Genomic DNA, 26,433 nt, shown 5'->3' on the forward strand with positions numbered 1-26,433 from the left:
GAGTTATACGGCGGGTAGGGTACAATCATCCGCAGACCTTCTGCACCCTTCTGGTGAAGCTGAAAAAGGAGGTGCAAGAGGTGGACCTACTAAATAATTTACTCCTATCGAGCAAGGAGGAACTGCCAACAGTAGTTTAGCCAAGGAGGCGATAAATCACCCTGTGCATGGTTTATCGACATGCTGCCCTGCAGGAGCTGTGTTCACTGGAACAGGCTGTTATCTCCAACATGACAGATACGGCGAAATTAAAACGAGAACAGCAGACAGAACGAAAAAATAAAAAAAAAAATAAAATAAAGAGATACCGACGTTAGAAGAACTGCAAGCTCCATCTATTTGTTGTTTTTCTGTTTCCTTTGGCTTTCTGATGCCGAGAAAGGGTAAATATTAAAAAAAAATATGATAAAGAATAATCTGTCCTTTAAGAAACGGTTTTTCTAACAGACGAATCTTAGATTTACTATTATTTTCTGAAAGGGTTTCTTTTTAGATTCTGAAAGATTATAATATCTGCTGGGAAATCTTTTAATGGCTTAAATGAACACGATAACGGCAGACGTTGGCGGACAGGGGCGCATACCCACACAAAGGGGCGATAAACAAGAGTCTTAAGACACCAAAAGCGAATAAGTTTTTGAGAAGGGAGGAGATGCAGGAAAGACCGGGTCGCTCGTGCACTCCTTCGTTCCATCTCATTAGAGACATCTCACAGGCTGAAACACCAGCCTCCTCATCCCTCTCGCAGTAGGAAAATCCATCACTATTGGAGGAGATGGGGATCGGCTGTTCGGAGGAAACACGAGGTATTGACTAGACCTTGCCACCAGGAGAGAGAGAGAAAAAAACATCGTGAAAGAGTGTTTCGAGGGTAAAGAAAACAGTGTGTTAAAGGGTGTTTGTGACATAACGGGTGTGTCTGGGGCTTCAAAGTACCAGACGCTCACGTCACTCCTCGTTACGAGGAGGAGAGGCGCTAGCAGACGAGCCGCAGTCCGTCCGTCTCTTGCCACTGGGCGCAGCGGATTGCATGCCAACGGTTTGTGCCATTGGCTTTACAAGTCAGAGGCCATATTCATGAAGACAAGGTAAGGAAGGAAGAAAGGGAAAATCGAGGAAAAATGCCGTTTCCTTAGCTACCCTGCAGATATTTTTTGGATGTTACTTGACCTCAGGCCATCTTTGCCACTTGGTTTATAACGAAAGAGATACCTCCCCTGACCCCAATAACCCTGCCCTGCCCTGGGAGCAGATAACATACTCCAAGCGTAATGCATTCAGGGACAAGATTCGAACCCAGGGACCGATGTAGTTAAAGGACTTGCTTGTTTCCTCCCTCGCCCCAAACGTGAAACTACCATTCAGTGGAAACGATTCCCATTAATGACATAATTTAACAAATCAAAACCTTGACATTTAAAAAAAAAGCTGGTGTATTTTCAGTCGAGGTACAAAGATAAGAAACAAGGTTAACCGCCTACTGACCTCCAGTCTCTATTTTTAGAATTAAAATAAAACAAAGCTTCCCTCCCCACACACACCTTATTCTGACTAATCAAATCAAGACTTGTGAGAAAACAAACGACAAACCGACAAGGCAAGCGTAATCTAATGATGTAAACAAATAAAGAAGAGACTCTATCAGGGGGAGGAAGCGACCGAAGCAGTCTCTTCACGCGTCACGGGGGAGACGAGGGGTTGTTAGCGGGTACGGGTGCATAGCGACGAAAGTTTCACGCTGCGCTTCGGGCTAATAGACGCCAAATGTCACGTGGTTCAAACCTCGTTGCGAAGGTCAAAGGCGAGCATCGTCGCCCGCTATTTTCAGCAGCACGGTTGCCTCCACAAACATAAGCAAGTGCCTATTGCGAACGCTCGGGGTCCGAACGTGGTCCGCACATGTTGCAGCAAAACAAGACGAGAAGACGCTTTCGTCGAGGCTAACAAACCCTCCGGAGTGATCCTCTGGAGGCTCGGCAGGGCTGCTGACGCTAGCGCACAGCGTTGTCGATGACGTCACAAAACGTTGGTGATGTCACGGACAGCGGGTTCGTTTGGGTTAAAATGACGTCAGTTCGACGCACTCACACACTTCTGAGGCAGAGCACGTGAATTTTTAAAACAGCTGAAACTGGAGCTGTACGAGGGCGGGACGATGTTCTTATTCTTAAAACATCAAGCACAGCCGACTCATTTTGCTCGGTTTTTTTTCTTACATTGGTTGCACGATGTTCTTGCACCTAAAATTAAACAAAATTGAGCGAAAAATCTTCAAGCATCGTTATGAGTCTCTTGTTTGTGTCTGCTACATATCGTCTTTCGATGCAAGTTGCAAGTGATCTTGATAAGCACGCTGGGCTGATACAGATGATACTAAATGGACCGCGAGAACGCAGGGAGAAAAACATGGAGCTCCTTATCGAGCTCAGACACCAGCAGCAAGCGAACCAGAGAGACAGCGACGACAAAACAAGAAACAGAGATGCACACACAGGTATGTAGACAGATGATAGAGAGGATGTACACATTCCTGCACACACACAGACACACCAAACGAAAAAAACAAACAAACAAAAAACAAAAGCATCAAAGAAATAAAAAACCTACAAATAATTAAACACTCAAAAAACAAACACTCGTGAACGACAGACCCAAAGAAATAAGGAAAAAAACCCAAAATTATAAAAAAAACAAAAACCAACAACAAATCAAAAACATATAAACGACAAAACTAAACAAAAACAAACAAAAATATTAACAAATAAGCAAAAAGAAAGTAAAAGAAAACAAAGGAATGATTAAAAAAATAAAAATAAAATTTAAAAAACCAAAGAAAGAACTTACAAAAACCGAAAACAACCCAAAAAATAAACAACAACTCAAACAGACGAAAGAAAGAAAAACACCAAATAAATAAAGAACAAACAGACCAGAATACAAGCTAGAGAGAGAGAAGCAGAAAAAGAAAGAAAGAGTACAGACAGACCAAACACTATACAAAGAGGAGATTATTCTGTTTAGCATCTCTCCAGGGTTCGAATCCTGTCACTCACCTTGCCCTGCATGATCATCCTGATAGTGAGGATGGAAGGGGCCGTGGTGCCGGAAGTGGTGGATGTGGTGGAGTTGTTGGCTGCTGTATCGGTCTGCACCATGTTGCCCTTGATGTCTGTGGCCATACCCGTGTCACCCTGACCTAGAGTCCCTGCCTCAGTCCCGGCCTCTGAGATGCCCGGATGCTGGAGGCCTCGCCGTGGCTGCGGCTTCACCCAGCCACAACTGCAAAAACAAAACAAAAAAAATTCATAATTCAAAATTTTGTCTGCAACCATTATTTTGCAACGAAGTTGTAGTGTGTGATGTAAAGGGTTTTTGTAATTGAGCCCACGGTCAAAGGTCTGTGCGCGTGAGGGTTCATTGGATGCCTACCCTGAAAAAAAGTGGGTCTGATTTCAGGATTGATGACCTACATAAATGTTCGTTGTAACAACAGCTTTCATCAGGACTGTCGTCTGCTAAAGATCACATACAATGTACAGTGTGTCTCTGAATTAAGAAACTAGAGAAAAACGAGGAAAGCTCGAGTCATGTCAACGACTGGCTGCAGTTATTCCCACGCACCCCACCTTCCCATCATGCTCTCCTTCGCAATATTTGTACTTGCTCAGCAACCTTCTGCCTCGTCTTTTTTCGGGAAAAAAGTGACAGCGATATCGAGCAAACTGAACCTGGATCTCGTGATCCGTTTTTGGTTTGTGATAACACAGAAAAAAGCGTCCATCTCAGCGCAAGTTTTTTTTTCTTTAAAAAAAAACATTCTTCTTCCCCAATATCGTCTTCGAGTAATCGCAGGGTCACCGAAGACAGCCTTGACCTGAGTGTCATGTTGTTAAGTTATTAGAAAGTTTTCTGATCGGAATGTTGTCCAATAGTTGTGGTTACGAGAGAAAAAAAAATTCTCCGAAATGCATCTACATATAACTATTTTTTTTTTTTAAATACAACAATCCAACCTTGACGCCTCGCGCTCTCCAGCAACCTTCTTCACTTTAAAAACTCATCTTTCTCATATTTAGCCCAGTTTACAAACCTGCTAGAATTAATTTAAAAGCTCGTTTAATATTTAGTCTAATTTCTTTTCAAAGTGCAAATGTAACTAGTACGACAAGAGAATATTTTCTATGTAATGATTATGCCCCTGGATATACAAGAAACGTTGATACGATGACAAAGCTGCATCATATATACATTTCGGTGTATTTCGTGAGAATCAGTATTATTCAGGGGTCCTGGATTACTTTCTATATCACCACAACAGAAAAGGTACGAGGCCACGAAAACAAACATCTGTGAACTAGCATGGTCAAATAACATCCCAAGTTTTGTTGAACCACAAGAATCTGCGCACTCTGCTCTAGTATACAAATAAAACTTAGCTGGAGGCTGATCAATTTAAACACAAAATAACTGCAATTAATCAATATAACAACAGAGCGCTTGGAAAAACCGAACAGTTTGCTGTGAACCATGTTCATCCAATAAAAATGTTCATTCATTCTTTCTCTCACATGCTGAACCAATCAACACTGGTAAGAATGATTACCTATAACGACATAAGGACAAATATAAATGCTTTAAGAGGTCAGCTTCAGTAAAACAGATAATAAATTTGACATTTATAGTTTGTTGTCACGCCCCTACACACAACACGTGTAATATCATTCTAATAACAACAGGGACGACAGGAGCAGGAGGGTTATGGTGTCTCGCACATGTAGACGACCTGGTGGGAGAATTATCTTTTTTGATTCCATCAAACGATATCCGAGAGAACGACTGTTAATCGACTTTAAATAAACCTTTTGGTCTTTTTGTCTGCCTACAAGTGAAAAGCTCACAGGCATCACTGTTATGTCTTTCTCGACACTACACACCACTGGTACTCCCACAAAAACAATGATCTTAATGGCCAGACCTCAACTATCCTCTGTAACATCAATGTAACATCCAGACATCACACGCAACAATATTATCCAGCGTTTTGGAGACACATGTAAAGACTATGATAACCGATGTACCCTTACCTGTAAACGGGATACACCCACAGTTTGGCGTTTAAGATGGAACCAACAAAATAAAAATTATTGGAGGAATTAACTTGTCCAAGTGAAACTCAGCTGGGGTAAGTAAGACTGCGGTCATACACACACTGTCATGGCTGGAAGAAGTTAAAGGTCTTCTAACAAAGGACGACACTTGTCACACTCACGACAGCCACCCGTAATCTTCCAACACACCACATGTGAGTTCTTTTCCTGACCGCACAAACCACATGATGTTCTCATCACAAAGCGGGGTCAGGGGCTAGGGAGACCCCAGCGTCAAGTCCAGGCTTATCGCGGACAGCTCGCATCGCCCTGGGCCTGGGTTCATGTACCCGGCTGCATCACATCGACCTAGCGTCTAAGCTCGGTCTCACCAAAGTCAAACCAACGGCGTAGACGTTAGATAATTTGACACAAAAAAAGAATAAGACTACACTGCCTGGACTGTCCCCAGTCAAGGGCTCCCGTGCAATTACTTTAGTTGAGAGACAAGATTGCAATCCGCAGACTCTCGCGAGTGGAGAGTTAGAAAATAAAAACAGCCATTGTGCCTGGCGCCAACAAGGTCTCATTAGCAAACAATGGGTCGTTGTCGCCAGCGACAGCCAAGACGAGGGCTGGCACTTACGAGGGGCCTGGGGTTAGGAGGAGTGTGTAAGGACAGAAACCTTACGACTGTCCCGAGGGGGCGGACTTGCCAAGTAAAGCGAGATAACGGTCGAAAGGCAAGAGGATGCATTATCAGGAGGAGCGCCGCTTATCGCCGGGTCAAAGTCATCGCGTGTAGCCAGATACGCGCCGATGTCCGATTAGAGCGCATGAAACGATTGTCTTGAGCGCAGACCCATGTGTCGCTGACCCGATGGCTGGGGGCGTTCCCCTGCTCCATTTCCATTACTTACGAGGGGATGTGTACAAACAGCTCGACATGACATGACCGACAGATTGTGAGCCTTGGTCCTCTTTCGACAAGGGTGGCGAGTCCTTCTCGACAAAACAATCGACTCATGGCGAGACCTCTGATCCTTCTTGACAGGACAAGATGGACTAACACGCTGTCACACAGACCTCGGATCCAGGTTTCTGTGTTTATTGGAGGCGGGGGTTGTGATGGTGAACTAAACTGCTTACAAAGGTTGTTTTTGTTTTTACGACCAAACACCAAACCCACCTAAAGTTGCGGGGGCATGACCCTGTGGGCTTTTACTTCAAATAAAAAGGAAAGAGAAACGCCGTCTCTACAGAGGTAGGGACAGACCGACTTTTTTTTTAATCTAGGATGAAGCACGTGACTAAAGGGAGGTAAAAAAAAAGCAAACACACACCCTAACACATAGTAATAAGTACTGAAATGAGCAAACGTAAGTAAACAATCACTGTCTAACAAAGAAACTACCCAGGTATATATATACTGTATACGCATTCTTGTATAAACAACTACTTCAGAGTTCGGAAATAAACTTTTGCCTGAACTAATCATATTATTTATAATAAACCTCATTTAACAGAGAAAGAGGGAAAAAAAAAGAGTTAATATTAAAAATAAAACCGGAAAACCTTCACTCTGATAGTTGCAAACCAAAAGTCTAACAAGAAATAACTGCTTATATATATATACCTATAAAAATTATGCATAAACCATTTCAGAGAAAAAAAGAACATGCGCCTGCATACAGGAATTTGCTCTGTTCTAATCATATGTCTTTACAGTATACCTCATTTGAGAGAGAGAATGTCTAATTAAAAAAAAAACAAGAAAAACAGAAGAGACTTTCCCATTACTAGTCGCCAGTCGTGACGGATTATAATAAAAATAATAAAAAAACTATTCCGCCTGAGTGCCTGTAACATTACATCTGATTACAGAACTCGACTGCCTGTCGCTCCTGACAGCTATTAATGAAAAATAAAGGCACGATTTCGGTTCCTGCTGCTGAGTAACTGAAAAAAAAAGCATGACGATGGCATGGTGAATGGAAGGAACATTGAAAAAAAAAAAAGAGCAAGATGTCCTGAAACACAATAGGATAGTTCGGGCTTGTTTTTTCCCGAGAAAGAAATGTCACGCGAAAGTGCACCTTCATCATGTTTCCTGAAAGTCATCTGATTGTAGCATGTTGCTTTAAAGTTTTGGACATAAACAGCATCGGGAAAAAAAATTAGATAGTAGAAGGGAGTTTTCTCTTTCTCTCTCTCTCTTTCCTTTTTTGAGTTTGCGCGCGTGCATGGGATCCTGTATCGTCATATCCATGTAACACGATCCTGTAATCCTGTCTCATTCATGTTATGACAGTCGCGATCCTGTAATCCTGTCAAGTCCACTCAACACCCACGATAAGGTCCATCAGTATGGAAGCTACTTCCATTCTATGTGATATGTTATCTTTAATACAGGCTGAGGGAGGAACAGACTGAGAACTTCATCCACTAGTAGATTATTTCTCCTTATTATAAGCAGCAGTGAATTACCTGAGAACCAACCAACAATTTTCCACGAATAAAGCTATCTAAATCATGAGGACAGCAACTTACTATCCCTCCTTCGACTCCCAATATGTCGGGAGGACTGCTGTCCTCTTCACCAATCACATCCCAGATGAAAATCGTCGAGTGCATGAGGTTCACTAAAACCCGATATCGACTTGCCCTTTAACCCTATCTTTGACACGGTATCTGCTACAGGTGAACCAAATCACACACGTACATTTACATAAAATAATTCTACAAATCGGTCAGCAGTGCGGGTGCATGTGCGTGCAGGTACGTGCGCAGACACGCATGCGCAAGTCACGTGTTTGTAAAGGTGATGTGGGCTCCATACAGAAGCCCCACCCACAAGCCGAGAACATCATCTCTTCAACTGGATGGGACGTGCCAGGACATGATGATTCAAAGAAAAGGTCAGAAACTCGCTGATGATGGGAGGAAAGTGTGAATGAAGGATGTCGACAAAAAAGTCTCGCTCCGGCATTACAACGTGTTCTCGCTTTTCTTGACCCGCGACATTTTATATCGTGCGGTCAGGATGCTTTCTACGATGGTTTACCATTTTTACTTCACACATATATGTATATTATGGGAGGGGGGAGGTTCAGGAAGGTGAGGGAAAAGTCGTTTTGTCTAAAAACACACACAAGACATCCGCGCCATGATCGGCTGGAGATAAGAAACAACGTTCAGAGAAGATTAAAGGACGCTGCCAGTGAAAAAAAAGTTTACGAAAAAATGGGAAAGAAAAATAAGTTGGACAGAAGTGTAAGTGAAAGGAAATTTAACAACTTAACAGACTTGCTAAGACGTGAACATAGATAAAGAGACAAAAAGAGAGAGAGAACAGACCAGGGGAAAAAGATACATAAAACGTGATTTTTAACTTCGTGTTTAGGAAAGAAAAAGACTTCGGAAAAAACTTTCACAAGCAATTCTCGAAAGTTCCTTCCACCTTTAAAAGAAGAAGATGGAAGCAGTTTTACATCACCAGGTCAACGGAACAATTAACTGCTGAAGCAAGGAGATCGAGGGCATGAAAAGACACGTTAATCGAATTTTAATAAAATTGGCTGTTAGGGATCCGTTTAATGTAACTCAATATATTTATCTAATAGTAAATTCAACCTAAGCTAATAAACAAAACAAAAAAGTAGTGGTGGGGAACGAGAAAGAACGGTTTTGGTCTGGATGTGTTTTAAAACTCTGACCGGAGATGGAAAGAAAGTAAGGCATTCAACTCAGCAGCTTGAAGGATATTCTGGAGTCTGATCAGCGGCAAGAGGAAAAAATATTTTAAATAAAAAATGCAAGAACATCAGACAGATGTCAATAGCAGATGATGTGACTAAAGCACTAAGCCGTGATACTATGCGTGATCATGGTAACCTCCCCAAGGGGGTCACCGCCATCCACCTGTCCTACAGGTATGCCACCTACGAGTGTCTAAAGACCTTTCCCACAATGCCATTCTCGGTGTTTATGGAACGTCAGGAACCGAGGCAAAAAATCAGTCACCGGCCCGCAGCTGAAGCCTGGGAGAATTTTCGATAACGAAGTATCGACCCACGCGCCGGACATCAATAAAGCCGCCGGCCTTGTAACATCCGGGTATGGCGTCACAGGACATACACCCGAGCGACAACGACCTGTTCTCCCACGTCTGTAAAGCATGACTGTGGACAACAACTCTCACTTTACACAGGCTGCCATCATCACCTCACAAATCTGACTCACATCTGGCGTGACCGCTGTGCCAAAGCTTCTTCGCTGGCGGCATCACGAGTGGCACCGTTCGTTGTCATGGCGACTGTCACGGAGCGAGGGCTTACCCGACGAGGTGACAGAGATGTACAACATGAAGGCCAGCGACACAAAAGAGTCTAAGGCTAGCTGATGGGTCTATCGTAGTAGACTTTTCCTGTGACATTGCCAGGGTAGACAAGAACGATGACTTTCAATTTCCTCGACTTTTCTAGAATCTGAGGGACGATCTGACGCCGCTGCCAACAAACGCAAAGGAGGCAAGCCTGACTAGAAACCCAAGGTGTCTAATTACTTCACTTTTTTGAATTTTCATGTTATTATTTATTGAACTATCAATTTAACAAGACTTTTACTCATCATCAATAATGCATCGAAACCCCCAATCATTCGAACTCTCGGCATATTTGATCCGCAAAAACACGACCACAAAATTCTGGACGTATCCAACAAAAACATTTCTGTCTGGGGAATGGAGACATGAACCGTTGTGCAAACCTTGTCTTATTATTTCTCTTTCTGTTTCTGGTGCCTTGTGTATGTCGCTACAGTTATGATGCTGTTGACGGCGAAAAGCAAGTTTCATTTCGCTTCCTGCGGAGACAAATGAAATGAAGCCGCCCTCCCTCACCCGAGGTGTTGAGTTAAGGAACGTGGGGTGGAGAGTACTCCGCTGGGTCCCACTGCAGCAGAGGGAAAAATATTATTAGGATTGGATGACAACTGTTGTCCGCACAGCTTCACTTTCTCCAGCTGCACAACCGTGACGTCAGGACCGCTGCCGATCTGTTAACCGTTCCGCGCGGTGAGGCTGAGTAGGGGCGGGGTGTGGTTGGTGGTGTAGAATGAACGAGATGGAAAGTAGAACCATTTCATCAAATATCACGAAGAGCAAGAAACTATTGCATAAAACTAACTCCTTCATTTTGCCCGACAAACAGATTATTCATCAGAAGATAAAAATGAGCAACAGCTTAAAAACACAAACTCGACTCGCTCTGTACTTCTGCTTGTATCAACGACAACTCGCATGTTTTCGCCACATGGCCGAGAACTTTCCTAAAATGACTAGTTTGTAATATAAAATTTTCTTCGTAAACTGAATGCCTTTCACTTCCATATTTCTTCCTGTATGCATTCGGTTCGTGTTCATTTAAAAAAAACAAACAAACAAAAAAACACCCGTGCGTAGCTGTTGTTTGTTTTTTTCGAGTTGTTTTTCCAAATACCAGGTTTTCCGATTTTACCATAAGACCTTGACCCTTTTTAGACCAGGCTGATTTTTACTGTTGTTTTGCACGTTTCGCTGTTTCTTTTGTTTCAAATCGACCAATGAAATGATCCTAAACAGCGAGTATTTGACAGGCACTTCCGGTAAGCTCTGATTACACCAAGACCTTTGTGCACTTCGTAATGTCTTTTGACGGTGATCAGAAAAAAAGAGTGTGGAGAGACAGAATGAAAGAGGGAGGACAGATAAAGAGTGTAGACGGGAAGAATCAAAGGGAAGCCGCATAATAAGAGAGAAGACAGAGGATAGAGGGGCCAAAAGACGGGAGGAAAAGAGAGGCAAAACAGTAAAACAGTCTTTCAGTTTCTATTTTCTTTTTTGTTTTCTATTTTTTTAGTTGCAAATAAAGTGGCGTCTGCAAGTGTGTAATTGGTATTTCCTGCTCATTAAAATACATCCTTGGCAAATAAAATCTTCTCTCTCTCTCTGTGGACTGTGCAGAAAGTACATTCAGAATAACCAATCCAGTCATGCTCTCCATGCATCTCTCGTTACAAAGGTAAACGTTCTCATTTTCTAGGTTGTTAAGGAGTAGGCGAGGGTTAGAGACACTATTTTCGGTGCCACATATTTTAGTCCTCTCCTCGCTACTTTGCCTCTTTATACACACAAGTACCACGGACTTAGGTGTGGAAGAATTATTTTCGCTGATTACAGTGCACTGCATTCCTCCTGACGATACTTGTGTACCTACTATACCTGCATATAGACTACTACTGTATGCAAACTGAGCATATCCTCCACAAATTAAATTAAATTCCTCCTTTAATCTTCACAAGTTTCGATTTTGGATTTAACAGTACGCGCACACCTGTGGAGTCTGTGACGTCACCTTTGTACCCTGTACCCAAGGCCATCGGAGCGCCAGCTGCTGGCGGCAAGTTCCAGCTGGAGCTGCCAGCTTTCGGAGAACTGAAGCGAAGCTCCAGCGAAAACCTCCAGTGACCCTCGAGGCACTCTCGACATCAAAGCCCAGCGAGCCACTCGAATCAAAAGCGAGGAGGAAAGCGGGACAAGCCTGATTTCCATACCTGAGTGCTGGTTAGTTTAGGCATGCGCGAGGCCATCAACCGCCGTCATTAGCATACTGCGCGGTTGGAAGCCAAAGCAGTTGCAAGGTGCGACCACTCACTCGTACATGGCAAGCGCTTGAACCATTTGTTTGCAATCAGGATTGGAGGAGGGGAAAGCAGGAGGGTTAACGAAGTGTAACGGTCAAAGTGGTCGGTTTCTGCTTGACAGACCCATGGCTAGCAGCTTACTGCAGCAGCAACAACAACAACAACAACAACAACAACAACAACAACAACAACAACAATAATCGCCACCTCTGCCAGGCTCTCAGCATCGCTATGGTCACACCACCAGCAGGACTCTTTGCATTTATTACCCATCATCCATAGACTGCTATGGAAGGGGATTTGTTTGTGGTTTTGATTTTGTCATCAGTACCTCCCCTCCTCACTTGTTCATTCGGGGAGTTGAAGAGTTGTGAGTGAGGAGGAGTGTTATTGGCATAACAGCAAGATTTATCGCTGCTCAAGACAGGACCGAAGCTTTAGACACACGAGAAACGCAAAAACAAACCCAAACAAAAAACAAAAACAAAAAAAAATACTCGAAGTTTTTTTTTTTTACAACCAGCTGCATTTTTCTTGTCTGCCGTGTGACCTACACTTACTTTGCAAACTTCTCCTGAACAGTGCGGCAAACCTATTTAGGCGGGTGCATACCGTTTCTTGTAAAATTTGGTGTCGGTTTTCAGCTTCAAAACATGGTTGCCATGGCCGATCGCCAACAGTAAACCACTCGCTAGAGTGAACTGTTGAACGGTTGAAGTAGGGTCCCGCAAACTTTGTCGGCACACGACCAAGAAACAATTTATTTAGACCACTTGCCTTGGACATTTCAGATGGTGACTAACGTGGTGTCGAAACGCCATAAACATGTTCATTATCATTATTATAATATCTTCTCATCTAAATGACAGTGCTATGGACAGTCATCATCGCCCTTGACTCATTAAAGGTGAGCCCGAGGACTGAAAACAGGAAGAGGAAATGGCCAGTTAACTCCCCTGGTATCTGATGGCGATTGACTTGCCCAGGCGTCACAGTTCGCTTGTCCGTGGCCCGCCAGACCTTCGTTAGGAGGTGACTAGAGTATGGCTTCTTCCCAAGGGCCACTTTCCGCCAATCAGAGACCAAACTTCGAACCAAAGCGCTGGGCTACAGTGACGATGGAAAAGGACGTCGCCAAAGAGATGATCCATAAGTTGAGGTTGCTTGGCGACGGACTAGGACTACTACCGCCAGAGGACATGGGTGCTCGCTCGGTACGGCTCACATCCTCCTCCCACCTATCAACCCCTCTTCCTTTGGACAATGACGGTAAAAAGGAGGACCACAAACGTGTTAGCTGTGGGACCATCCACCATTCCGGATATTTCTCGGAGTTAATTCCGACTTCCTGGTCCTTTCCGATTGATGTTTTGATGCCGCACGCTGCATCTTTCAGTCAACAAGTCAAGGTTCGAAATGTCATGAAAGAAGCGACGAACTACAGATGAATGAGAAGGCAATGATGTTTTGCTTCTACCAACAGGCAAAAGGTTGACGGTTCGATTTGTCGAGAAAGAATCCAGCAACCAAAGATGAATGAGAAGGCAATGGCGCTCTGCGTGTACCTTCAGCCAACAGGTTTCACTGTTCACAATGACAGACAACATTCGATTACAATATAACGACTTAGAAGGTTTTTTTTTTTTTTTTTTTTCCTACCATCCACAAGAGGTTAATGTTTAAACTCCAAGAAAGAAACAGGGGGCAATGCCGCTCTGCGTGTACCATCAGCCAACAGGTTGTTGTTTGAAAAAACATAAAAAAGCGAGTAACTAAAAATGAATGAGAAGGCGATGCATTTACGAGTTTACCATCAGCCAACAGGTTAATAATCGCAATGACATGACAGAAATGAATGAAGAAGCAATGGCTTTCTGCCTGTGTCATCAGCCAGCTGGTTATTGCTGGAAATGACACGAAAGAAGCGACTAGAGATGAGAGGGCGAGGAACTAAATGAAAGCAAGCATTTATTGTATTATGACTTCGCAGCTCTCTTAAGAGCATCATTAAAAAGATGTTTTGTCATCCCAGCACACATCTAACCGTCCGAGGATTACACCAGGGTGCGAGTCCCTCTTCTCTCCACTTTCTTGTATACGCGGCTAATGCACCACGTGCTGCACGTGAGCAGCGCACGCCCAGCCATTAGCATCTTTAAAGACGTGCGAGGTGTCTTCTGGGAACCAGATGCGCGTTTTCCTCTCTTGTTGTTTACAACTTTTCCTGCTTTTTTTAAAATAAAAGAGCCGATATCATCAAGCAATGACGCACAACAAAGGAAGGCGGGCGACACTATCTAAACACCGATGCACGCAAAGCAGAAGAGGTTAAAGAAACTTTTACACAATGGTGAGACTATCGTTGACAGATCGCAGAAACCTCTCATATATATATAAATATAATCATTTCGAAATGTAAAGTAAGAGAAAGAAAGAGCGGAACGAATGAAATATCGATGAGAAAAGAGAGTAGGAAAGATGAAAGACATTCTCTTCACAATGTGTTTAGAGAGGGAGAAAGGATGAAGAAAGGATAAAGATAATTTTGTGTATGTTCTCATGGTTAGCGAATCCGAAATGCAGAAGGCGGACCAGATGGATGGTTGGCTGGCTGTCTGGCAGGCCAGCTCCGCTGTGGTAGTTACTTGTCGACAAAGAAGCAGGTACAGGAACTCGGATCCCACGGTTACCCCGCGAGGTACTAATCCCACCCAATCTCTGGCAGCACCGACGCTTCGCCAACCGCCAACCGCCACAGGGCATCGGATGACAGTAATGACCAGATGCTGGAGGGACGACCATTAAGAGGAACTTTCTAGATCCTCCGACCGCGCACTGAGATGTTTCAAGTACCGACTGGTGCCAAAGTATTGGGGGAGACATCTTGTGAGGAAGGGGAATTGATGGGCGGCACGCAGTAATGGCATTTCAAACGCATTGACACACCATTCTACATTCATTAAAAAAATAAAGAAATTAAAACAAAATTATCCTATTGGTTTTATTTTAAAAAATAAATGGATGTGCAAGCTTAAAATTTGCAATTACTAGCAACTGCCTATTTCATCCCACGTCTCTTCAAACCTGATTTCTTCCACTATTTGCTGCCACCATCCCGACGCTTCTCAAGAAAAAAAAAAAGAAAGAAAAAAAAAACAACCAACAGATGAAAAGGTTGACGAGGCGTTCAACGACTGCTGTGGCAGCCTGCAACCTCAGCCCCAGCGCAGGATGCTGCCGCCAGATTCGATTTCTAAGGGTGCGATGACACCACCAATAACTGTCAAAAACAACATCCTCCCAAAGACAAGGGAGGAGGCGCAATCTTGGGGCGGCACAGGAAGACACTAAGGCCCAATTTGTTGGCCCGATGGAACTCTTCAGTCTCTGTAACCCACCCTGGGGTTGGCCGTTCTTGGAAGGAAAGAAGAGGTGAAAGGGGAGAGAGTTTTAGCACACTGCTCTGCAGGATGAGATGAACCTGAAATAATAACGACCCTACATAATTGCAGTTCTATTTTTTTCCAATTTTCTCTTCTTTTTTTTAAGGGGGAGGAAGGGGTTCAGAGTCGCCCAGCAGATTTCTTCAGTTATTTGCACAAACATCAAGCAAGTCATCCAAGTAGAGAAGCCCGGAGAATGAAGCGTATTTATGCAATTTTTTTTAACTCTCAAAATAAAGAAACTTTTCATCACGATGAATAACGATGTCAGGGAAGGCTGCGCCACTTTTTGGGGAATTCCGATGGAATCTTCAACACATCCATTACATCTTTGTGAGACTGCCTGTAGAATAATCAGTGTTTCGTGTAGTTTGTAACTAATTTATTAAACTTTTATTGAAGAGCACAGGGTGTCTTCTCGCTGTCAACGTGTTTGTTGGCTCCTCAGACTGGGAGCGAAACTTAAATCTCTCTCGCTGATGATTGGTTGAAATGGAGACATAATGATGGGTCTAATAATTTTTTAAAAAGTGTATATAATGCATTTAGTTTCAGTGTATTAGTGGCGACTGAAGTGTGGGGTTGATGATTGTCGAGAAAGTGGTTGCCATCATTAAAACATGTTCTGTCGGGAAATGTCAACCTCGAAAATAACTCTTTTCTCAGCATACACTCCCTTGAATGAACAAATCCTGTTTTAGAATGTCAAGGAATACTGTGTGACATACCAATCCACATTACAAATAAAGTCATTCCATTCATACAGTAAAGACAGTTCATTCGTCGACTAGGAAAAAAATGGGAAAAGAAGGACAGAGAAGGCGGATGAGATACAAAGAAGACTGTCTAAGCAAACTCTTTGTACTGGTAGAACTTGAAAAAAAGTACAAAGACATGGCGACACAACCTGCAGACTAACACCTCAACCATACAAAGAGCAGGGTGTGAAACATGACATACGCGTAAGATTTACGGGTACAGACACCCGCTTTGTGGATTCTATGTGTGAAACACAATTAGTCTACAAGCCTAAATGGTTTCGAGTGTAGAAGACAGACACAAAATGAGGATTGAGACGTTTCTGCTAGTCGACTGATATTAGAGCGATGTAATGATCCTTAAAGGAAAAAAGCAAGGAACGACATACATTGTTGGCTGCGAAGGAAAACAAAAAAAAAATGGGCAATGAGGAGGAATGAAAGAAGGAAGAGGAATGAGGGAAGGATGAGGAATGAGGGAAAGAGGAGGAATGAGAGAAGAAGGAGGTCTGAAGGCGCTAACTACGATGACCACCACTTGACACGTGATCTGTAGCCCTCGCTAACTTCCCACTTTCCCCCCCTTCGGTAAAAATGATGAACGAGGGGCGTCACACGCCAAAGTTACCAAAAAAAAAAAAAAAATGTCCCCTTCACCAAAAGCACGGATGTACGGAGGTCGATATTCCCTGCAGTGCAAGATGAAGCCGCGGCCAGGAAAAACACTGGCATTTACCGCGGCACGTGGCGTTATTTGAAGATTTTCTGATCAGAGGCGACAAGGTGGCTGTCAGCGCCGCTGGCGGGATTCTGCCTGACGACCCTAACAGCGTCTCCAAGACGCTGCCTACCTTATTACTGCACAACCGCCGGCCATGTTTTCCAAACGATGGCGCCCTTCTTGGACGCAAACACAAGGACCCTGTAGGCCTGGGCGGTGCCAATTAAGGAATACAAGGCGCTGGCCGATAGTTCACTCCAGCCCGCCCTTCAGTCTTCTCGCACCTTCCTTGAGGACACGCGCTAGCGCCACACTCCAAGGGGTGGAAACGAGAAAGGCTACGAGAGGGTGGGGGCAAGTACAAAAGGAAAATGTCGAGCAGGGTATAAAAAAAAGAGAGAAAGAACATACAACAAAAGAAATGAATACATTTTTTTTTTTTTACTAGAGCTGCTGGCGGTAGTTTTTTCTTCCGCGTTTCTAACACATTCCTGGAATTATTTAAATCGGAAACCAGCACAGACAGTTGTAAAATTATCAACTGTCAAAACCAACATCTGAATCGATACAAACGTGATTAAAAGCTAACCTGAGTGATTTTTGTTAAACGCCTCTCAAATGAATGACATTTAGTTGAATAGAAGATACTGATGCTCATAATCATGAGTGATTAATTTTATTCTGACTGCTATAACAAGCCTCTGGACACCTCAATTCTTGTTTGCGTTCTGGAAAAAACGTCCAGACCTCATTTTCCGAGACATCAGTATCCCTGTTGTTATGGCAACGCTGTTTTACACAAGCTGAAAGCGTTTGATTGGCTGCGGGTTTCAATGACGTCAGGAGTGAACAACAAGGTCAACTGGAGTGTTTTTACCAAAAAAAAAAAAAAAAAACCACAAAAACAATCACGCAAGTATTTTGTACAAACTAAAACAGCGCCATGTTGTATTGACCTTGTCTGCCGCTTTGAGGAATTAACTTCCTGTTTTCGGTATAAAATGAGAAATCAGCAAAAAAAAAAAAAAAATAGTTCACGACATTTACAAATGAACAATGTCTATCTCGCGGTAGCTTGGACAGGGACTGCGGTATGGTGATACTGAGACAATAGAAAGTCAGCAAATCACTGGACATTTTGCGAGAAGCAAAAAATATTCTTATTAATATGCGGCATAGCTTATGGACTATGTCGTGCTTAAAGCTATGTAGCTTTTTTGAAAATATCACTTTTTTAAACGGTTTTAAATCGTGAAAAATAAAGAAAATTACGAAAACACAAACACATAGTCGTATTGGAAGGACGACTTTGTTAAAAGTACAGCGATAATGAATGAGATGACAATAATGATGGCGACGATGATGATATCGATGACGATGAAGTTTGGGTCTCTTTCAAAACTGCAAACACTACAAATTTGCTGTAACTGCATCGAAACTCAAAAGCTCTCAAAGCGCATATGAAGAGTCGAACCACCAACCAAACCTTTGCCCATCACTGCCATAAAAAGCGACCTAAGCAACTCGAGCGAGAGGAGAAAACTAAAGGTCAAAGGGCATCCAGGCGAATCGAGCGAGACGTGATCATGGCTTCTAGGAGACAACATGCAAGGGCTTTTGCAAAGAATTGCATGGCGAGAAGACTTCTTGCAAAGGCAGCGCAGTTCCCGCAGGCAGTACATACACGTTCAAAGCTAAGATGTAAAAACTGTGAAAGGTCAGGGATCACTTCTTCTCTCAAAGCCACATAAAAGCTTGGGAAGAAAGGGCTGGGAACATTGGCTATAACCTGGCTGCACAAATATGCCAGACAAAAATAACAGCTCAGAAATAAAAAGGTTACAGGAATTAAAAAAATAAAAGAATCATAAAAAGAAATTCCTCACCACTGACTCTGATATGCACACAAAGGTATACCACAAATTAGAATGAATATAAATTGTTAATAACAGGTAAACAAACCAAAATAGCTTTTGTCTGGCGACATTGACGATTGCGCATGCTTATATGAAGCTGAGGTCATAAATGTGCGCGCGGACGTATATTCTCTCTCTCTCATACAGACTGGTATAAAGATGGAGGACTAACGAGAGGAAAACGTTTTGTTATCCCAAGTCAGTAAAAGTAAAAGCAGGAGACAAGAGATAAACGAAGAATGAATAAAAAAGCAGACATGAAATCCATCCTTTCATTCACAATATCAGCAAAAAACACTGGAACTGCATGAAAAAATGTGAGCACGCCTATGTCCTGCCCTGTAAAAAAATCTCAAAAACTTTGGAAAGTTCTGACCTCTCGTACACCAAACATTGCCCGACAGATTAACTGAAAACACATGGCAACTGCAAGTCAGAAAATACCTACTGATCGTGAGAAGTCTTCATCCTCCAACACGAGATTGTAGTGGGGTAGTGTAGTGAGCACAACTAGCTCCATAGTTGTGTCAACAGTTGTGAATAGCGAGACACGAACCGCCGCGATTTCATTAACAGAAACCGATCAACAGTAACAAACGTCACGTGACGACTAGACTGATAGTCCCCCCACTCTTCCCTCATACACATCTACCATCCCACAAGCTACTGAGCGGTGAAGACCCCCTGAAGACATCTAGACACCCACGTCGATTGACAGAAGCGAGAAATGAAAGAGAAGATATGATGTGGAGAAAGCGAGGAGACCCCTGACATCACGAAGCGAGTGATGGCTGCTGTGAGAGATGAACCGTTTCCAAAAAGCTTTCGTTACAAAGACAGACAGACAGACAGAAAAAAAAGCAACCAAAAAAATCGAACAAACAAAAACACACCCACAAATTCGTGATCCGTCTCTAACGAAGGAACAAGCACGAGATCCGCATGTGAGTCGCCGGAAAAAAGTAGTGCTCAGCAAGCAGCAATTAATACGCTGCTGCTTTCCGTAACAATGTTTCTCACTAACGAAAAGAAAAACGAAGAAAAAAAATAAAAAAAGAAGACGGTTATGCTGGCGATAATTACTGATTTCACCTCACCTTCAAAAGTTCTCTCCACACTCCCGAGAGTTAAAATAACAAAAAGTAATAAGTAAACACGATTAAAGAAATGCAGGCTTACCTCCAGAGTAAACAATTGACGGTCAGTGTGGACACAGGCAGCGAGCGCGCTTCTTTGACCTGCCCTTTAATCCAAAGATCGCGGAGGCACGGCTAGCCTCTTTGTCCAGTATTTTTTGTTTGTTTGTTATTTTTTTCGTTCGTCCTGCACTGAGGAGGAGAAGTACCGAGAAGGTGAAGAGGAGCCGCTAACGGTGGAGACACGGGGTTTGGGGGAGGAATGAACGCGGAGTGAAGGAGAGATCACCCAGCTTGAAGGAAGATGGCACGGGCGGGTGTACTCTCGCCCTCTATCTCTTTCTCTTCTGTCGATCGGAGGAGCTTTGCACGTGTGTGTGTCTCTCGCTTGCTCAGGCGCCGAGCTTTGTCGAGACTGGCGGGCGGGCCATCAAACGCCTCAACACCCGATGCCTCCCCCTCCGCTCGGCACGGTCGCTTGCTCTCTTGCTGCTGCTGCAGCCGACTGCATACGCATCGCACAGAGAGAGAGAAAGATGGAGGGAGAGAATCTTGCATTAAGCTGCTTGGAAGCGTCTATGTTTTCACCATCGCTTGTGTGTATGAAAGAGTGTGTGCGCGCGCGAATGTGTGTATCCGTCTGTATGTGTGTATGTGTGTTCGCACACGGGTCGAGAAGTCACAATGCTACCACACAGGCATCGACTACTTGATGTTGGTTGTGGTAGTGGTGGTGGTGTAGGTAGTAAATAGAAGCAGAGAACGGCCTGTGAGGGGCTGCAGTGTGAACCCACACGGGGTGGATGGGGAAAGGGGTCTGGAACGAATAAGCGGGTAGCGAGTAAAGGCAAATCTGGAGAACAGTACACTCCGAAAGAAGGATAGAAAAGAACAGAAGAGCCGGGAATATACTAGGGACAAACTAGCAAGAGATACAAAAAGAGAATTTAATATATGCAGTGGGAAAGAGAGGTAGGAAGAGGAAAAATAAACTATGAAAGAAAAAGGGAAAGAAAGACATGGAAAAGAGAGAAATGTTGGGGAGGGGCTTAAGTAAAATGACAGAAGAAATAGTGTGTGTGTGTGAAGGAATAAACTTGGAAACAAGGTAAAGAAAGACATGGGGAGAGAGAGCGTGGAAGGCTTGGCATATCTGTACATATGGCGGTAATACAGAGAGAGAGAGAGAGAAAACAGAAGTGTGATAGAAGCTTTCCCATCTAAATTTGTGAGCCTATCCCAGACAATGTGAGCGGTAAAGAGCTTCCAGCCTCTCAGTGTCACCATAGCGACACAGACCTCCAGAGTAGCACGCCCATAAAATGATCCTCGACTATCTCCAACAACGAAGTGATCAAAGAGGAGAGATCCTCTTCCTCTCCCAGGAGAAAGCACGAGCTTTTAGAGCGGAGATGGAGAAAACCGACAACGACCAACTCTGGACACCGAGTTCTTAACGCAAAGAATCCAAATACCCGGCAGTGTGATGTCAAACAGGAACCACTCGTCAGGGGAGAGAGAAAAAAGTCCGTCAACTTCTGGTTTTTACCCACTGCACAGAGAGTAGCACTCTGCTTCCCTGCTGTGACCTCTGACCTGTGAACTTCGCACAAATAAAAAAGACGGCGCCGAGGATTCCGAAACACGTGACCGCAAAGTCACCGCAGTGGTTTTTTTTTTTTCTGAGGACCTACTTAAATATTTAGTCGGGACAGAAGAGTAGAAAGGCCTTTAACCACCCTACCCACCCCAATCCTCACATGCCCTCCGTGTAGATTCATAAACTCACCTGTCAGGTCAGGTGTACACGAAATGCGGGGTTTACAAACCTTTCAGCTCGAAGTCGTATCAGTGCGACAGTACTATACACAATGATTTTTTTTTTTTAAATATTTTTTTTTTACGCCGGGTGTGTGACATGACCGCGAGTTGGCCCCCGACTTCCGGCGGCGGAAGCGCGTGTTGTTGCTCTTTCATCGAGCGGAAGCCGTTCGCCGCCGCCGTGCAGTACGCATGCGCTACTTCGTCTTTTATTCGCCGAAAGCATCTGACAACACTTCCCGCAAAGAGGCTCGCGCCGTTCATGGAGGACACGAGAGAGAGAGAAGGACGAGCGAGTCAGAAGACGAATCTTGGCGCGTGAGCCGGCGGAGTTTGGAGGAGAAAGTGAGGAATGACTCATTAAAAACAAGAGTCTAAGTGGTGTCAGATTAATAATAACTGCTGATTCTCTGAGTAAAAGGTAGAAGTCGCCGTTTATTTCTCTGCTGAGAAGAGAAAGACAAACGGAAGGAGAGAGAGAAAATCCATGTAACAGAAGCCAAAGAAGCTGGTCACCTGTGATCGCTCATAAAATATCATATAAATATTTCTTCGGACATTGCTCGAAGTCATACAGTAACAACAGTCCCCTGCTCTGGATTCTTCTTAGTGTCCGACCCACCACAGTTACCTGATATCACCTGAATCTTTTAGGACCTCGCTATCACCTGACGTCACTCAAATATTTGAAAAGCTCAAAACACGCGCATCACCTGGCACGAGCTCGAAATGATGGAATCCCAACCGCCACCTGCACTTAACACGCTTGTTATCTTAAGACAACAATATCTTGCAGGTAACGATCGTCATTATATCACAGTATCCTTGCCTGACAAAGCCACACCGGAAGCTTGCAATCTCGCTCTCCCTCCTACCATCTTGTCTGAGACGACACGAGGTTCAAAATGACTTCATCTGCCGTTTAAGTTGTGAAATGTAGACAGGAAACCATTTCAAGATAATTTTTTTTCTCTCAGCCTGGAAACGTAGTTCCCATGGGTTTACGAGCGAATGTAAAATGTTAGACCTTATTAACCGACGCACGTGCTTAATTTCTTTTCACGATATCCTTAGCTTCAGGTATATCACACTTTGGCAGGTCCGACATGGATATACTCATCACTGTATCCGTCAGAAGATAACACGATGATAGCAATAATGATTATGATGGAGGCTCGAGTTGTTGTTATAGTTAGAGTCGAATAATAGCTGTCTACCCCACTGATGTTATGGGTGGATAGCTATTCATCCTCTCTCTCTCTCCTACTAAGAAGTCCCTAAATAAAATGTTGTGTGCTCATGCGCGATAGCTAATCTGCATGCACATAAAATTAAAGTCGAATTGTTATTTTCATGCAGCAATCTTCAGAAAACTAATTTAATTTCAATGATGTGTTTATCTACATCAAGAATTCGATTTGCGCCGAGCATATCAGCCACCGCGCATGCCCAGACGTGGCTCTCTCTCTCTCTGCCGGCGTGACGACTGCAGAGTCACGTGACCGTCAGCATCCTATCAGAAGTGTAAGTTGATGAGTGTAAGTAGGCACCCTGGGTGGACTTAATGTCTCCTCACCGGGTGGGAGTCTGGCGAGGACATCATGCAGCGGCAGCCCTCCTTGTGTCTGCTTCTCCTCCCCCTGGACCCCCCGACGCTGTCCCTGACCCCCGCACGTGTTTTTGTGCTCAGACGTGACGATTAGCACTTACCTCCCTTGATGCCAACGCACATTACAGTGGTCTCCCTTCTTAGTAAGCGTCTAATGATGCAGAAACAGTTTGGATTGTTCTAGCTTGGACGGATTTTATTGTGTAACTAGGTTTAGTTCATTACGAGATAAACAGGAGAGAGAATGATTTCCTTCTATAAATAAAGTGCAAGCTTGAAAGTATTTTCTTTCTTATTGTTAGACGACACGGTTATGACATTAATGTTTTTGCACGGCAGTGCTTACATATTTAAAAGCCACACGAAAGGAAGAGCAGGTAATTAGAGTTAATCAGAGTAAAATGACACCTCGACGTTAAGTGCACGAGGGATAGACGAGGGTTCCAACGCGCAAAAACTCCTAATCTCCCAACTCCTACACAGCCAGTACAATAAAGACAAGAAAAACAAAACTAAAACAACAACAAAATAATAATTAAAAAGGAGACCCACAAAAAGCAGGGATTACAATAAATATCGCTTTAAGGAATGCGAATGAAGGACTCTTCCCAAAGTAATAAATTATTTACGAAATCAAAGTCACCAAAACAGCATGCAAGACGTGAACGTTTAGCTCCGTTTTCTTTGACTTGCTTACAATGAAATCAAAGGTGAGTGGATGCTGGAAACTGATGGCGGTGGAACACGCAGAGCCCGCAACAAGTCAAGATGGCCACACTCTCTGATTTTGTAGCGCTGAGAAAGGCCTTCTGAACCCATCTCTCGTCCATAAAAGACGATGGTTCCACAGCTTCTGTGCATCCCATTTCTGCCATAAAATCCACGCCAGGTCGCTAACTTCCAATGCTTCGTTAACAAAAGTATTTCTTTGGCCAGCAAAACTTTCGATACCCTTTCATCCGGCCCCATCTGCCCCACCAGCCTGTAAAGAGTCCATAGCTTAATTGGCTTCTCCCGCGACGTTTGGCAGGATTGGCCACAAAGGACAGACAGACCGTTCACCTCGCGTTGGGAAGAACTACAAAGAGCTTTCATGGTCCGGAAGTCCGCAAATGCACTCGGAGGGCGGAGTGGCGTGGTCCTGAGGGAAGAAGGCATGTTGGCCAGTTCCTCCACGAAGCAGACATATTGTTAGGGACTGTGGTGTCTACGATTTGATCCTCGGGTTTTACCGAGGTCTGAATGCCTATGATTAGTACTACATTTGTATGCCATTTTCAAAGAACTGCATGGTAATGGTTTGGTTCAGGATTTTCTTTCTTTTTTTTTTTTGTTTTTTGGTAGGGGTGGAATAATGTATGCCTACAATATGATAAATGTTTTTCTACATTCTATGTTTGATCAAATAAAATACTCAACTCACTCCCTCTGTTGTTGATGAAAATAAGCTAGACCAGTCCTAGATGATCTTACTAAACTAACGAACAAAAACACACATACGAATAAATATAAAGTTTAAAAACCTCACATACTAAGTATTGTTTGTAGGTTAGACTGTAGATGTAAAAGCCCTACCATTTCTACAGTGAGAAAGACACCGTCAATACTGACATTAGAACTGGAGGAGGAAGGATGGGAGAGACAGCAAAAGGAATAAAAAAGAAAAAAAAGTTCGATGACCCCACAATGTAATGATGTACACCCCTATGACAAGCATGACATCAATATAAATCTGCATCCTCTAGAAATACACTCATGACGCAGCTTCCTGTACTTAAAAGCTGCGCATGTCTACTCTCAGGCTCACGTAATCCGTCTGCCGGAAGGCGTCTAAGACCATAAGCACTGGCACCGGAAGTTCAGCCCTGAACGCCAAGCACTTTTAAAAATACAAATGATGGGAGGCTCCACCCCGCGGCTAGCGTTGCGTAAGCAGCGACCCGAGGTGGAAAATGTTAGGGTAACTCGGGTATGTTAACAGCTCAATGGTGAGAAAGATTTGTAGACATTTATGTCTTTGTCTCACCGAGATGAACACGCAAAGAGAGAGAGAGACGGACACGGATAATGATAACCTGAAAGAAAATGAGACAGACTGAAGATTAGAAAAGAGAAAGAATGACAAAAAGGAAGATACTGAGACACAGAGAAAGATTGAGAGAAAAGATAGAGGAGAAATGGTCAGCGAACGAAGCAAGAAAGAGAGGGGGAAGAGAAGAGAGAAATGATAAAGAAAGGAAAAATAAATTAATACTCACAGAACAAAATGACTGTTGAAAGGATTATCCCAACCACAGCTTTCTGCAACAGAAAAATTGAAAAAAAAACTTAATTCCAATCCCTGATGACACAATTTGCAAACTCTCTCTCTCTCTCTCTGACATTCAAAATGTTCTGCTCCCTCAAAAGGAAAAAAAATTAAATCATTTCTTCTCTTGGTACAAAAGCGAAATATCGAATTATCATTGTTTTCTTCACAAATGAAGCAAATCCTAGAAGTATTCATCTGTACATTTTTGCTAAACTTGTCTAATGGCGATACAAAATATTCCCTGAAAGTCCAGTTCTGCTTCATAACAAGGTGGTCCGAGGTTAGTTGTGACTACCCTGGGTTCAGATCTCGTCTCGGGCATATGGCATCTATTTACAGGCCCCACTGCTTGTCGGGATACAACCTTACTTGCTGACGTGGCGTGAAACACTAAGACCACCTCACCTTCGCTGCTTAGCATCTTTAAATGCCTGATATGTAAAGGCCTGGGAACTGTTTAACCAAGACTAAACTCCACTTTTCTCCGAGAAATTTTTTTCTGAAAAAAGATATTGCATCTCCATGTTCCTCCTCTTCTGTTTTCAATTTTTTCACCGAACAGGATTTACCACCCGACAGCAGCAGAAAGGCCTGAGAGGCTTAGTTCTGATCAACTTAATCACGTGGTGCCTGCTTGAATTAAACTCAACAGAATACAATTTGGTTGAATTAAACACGTTGCAGAATACAATTTGGTGAATTATACAGGCTGCACAATACAATTTTGTATTGAATTTAACTCTGCACAATACAATTTTGTTGCATTAAAGGCTGCAGAATGTGATTCTGCTGGATGTTATCCTGTGTTCTAGCTGGATGCTATCCTCCGCCCTAGCTGATGCTGGCAGACTTACATTTTATTTTCCCCCAAAGTAGAGGTAAAGTGTTGTTCGCATCTACTACAGGTAGGGTGAGCTTACTATAAAGGTGTGAAGCCAACATCGCAGACT

General features: G+C 43.4%; 1 protein-coding gene and 1 long non-coding RNA gene across 5 annotated transcripts in view; both read right to left on the bottom strand.

Annotated features, from left to right (window-relative positions):
• LOC112556610 (poly(rC)-binding protein 3-like) overlaps window positions 1-20,373 on the bottom strand; it is a 70,257-nt gene extending 49,884 nt beyond the window's left edge. The window contains exons 1-2 of one of the 4 annotated variants that reach the window (XM_025225765.1): window positions 19,786-20,373; window positions 3,054-3,279 (exon numbers count right to left, since the gene is read on the bottom strand). In XM_025225765.1, the coding sequence (XP_025081550.1) occupies window positions 3,054-3,179 (126 nt within the window). In that variant the 5' untranslated portion in view covers window positions 3,180-3,279; window positions 19,786-20,373. Of the gene's footprint in view, window positions 1-3,053; window positions 3,280-5,084; window positions 5,537-19,785 lie in introns of those variants that run through there. The other 3 variants (XM_025225764.1, XM_025225766.1, XM_025225767.1) reach the window with 3 other exon arrangements.
• Window positions 20,374-25,408: 5,035 nt separating this feature from the next.
• Window positions 25,409-26,433, bottom strand: part of LOC112556612 — a 148,026-nt gene continuing 147,001 nt past the window's right edge. Inside the window, exon 6 of the long non-coding RNA XR_003097787.1 lies at window positions 25,409-25,473. This is a non-coding gene — a long non-coding RNA (uncharacterized LOC112556612). The remainder of the gene's footprint in view (window positions 25,474-26,433) is intronic.

The sequence above is a fragment of the Pomacea canaliculata genome, linkage group LG2, assembly GCF_003073045.1.
Source record: "Pomacea canaliculata isolate SZHN2017 linkage group LG2, ASM307304v1, whole genome shotgun sequence".
NCBI classification, from domain to species: domain Eukaryota; kingdom Metazoa; phylum Mollusca; class Gastropoda; order Architaenioglossa; family Ampullariidae; genus Pomacea; species Pomacea canaliculata.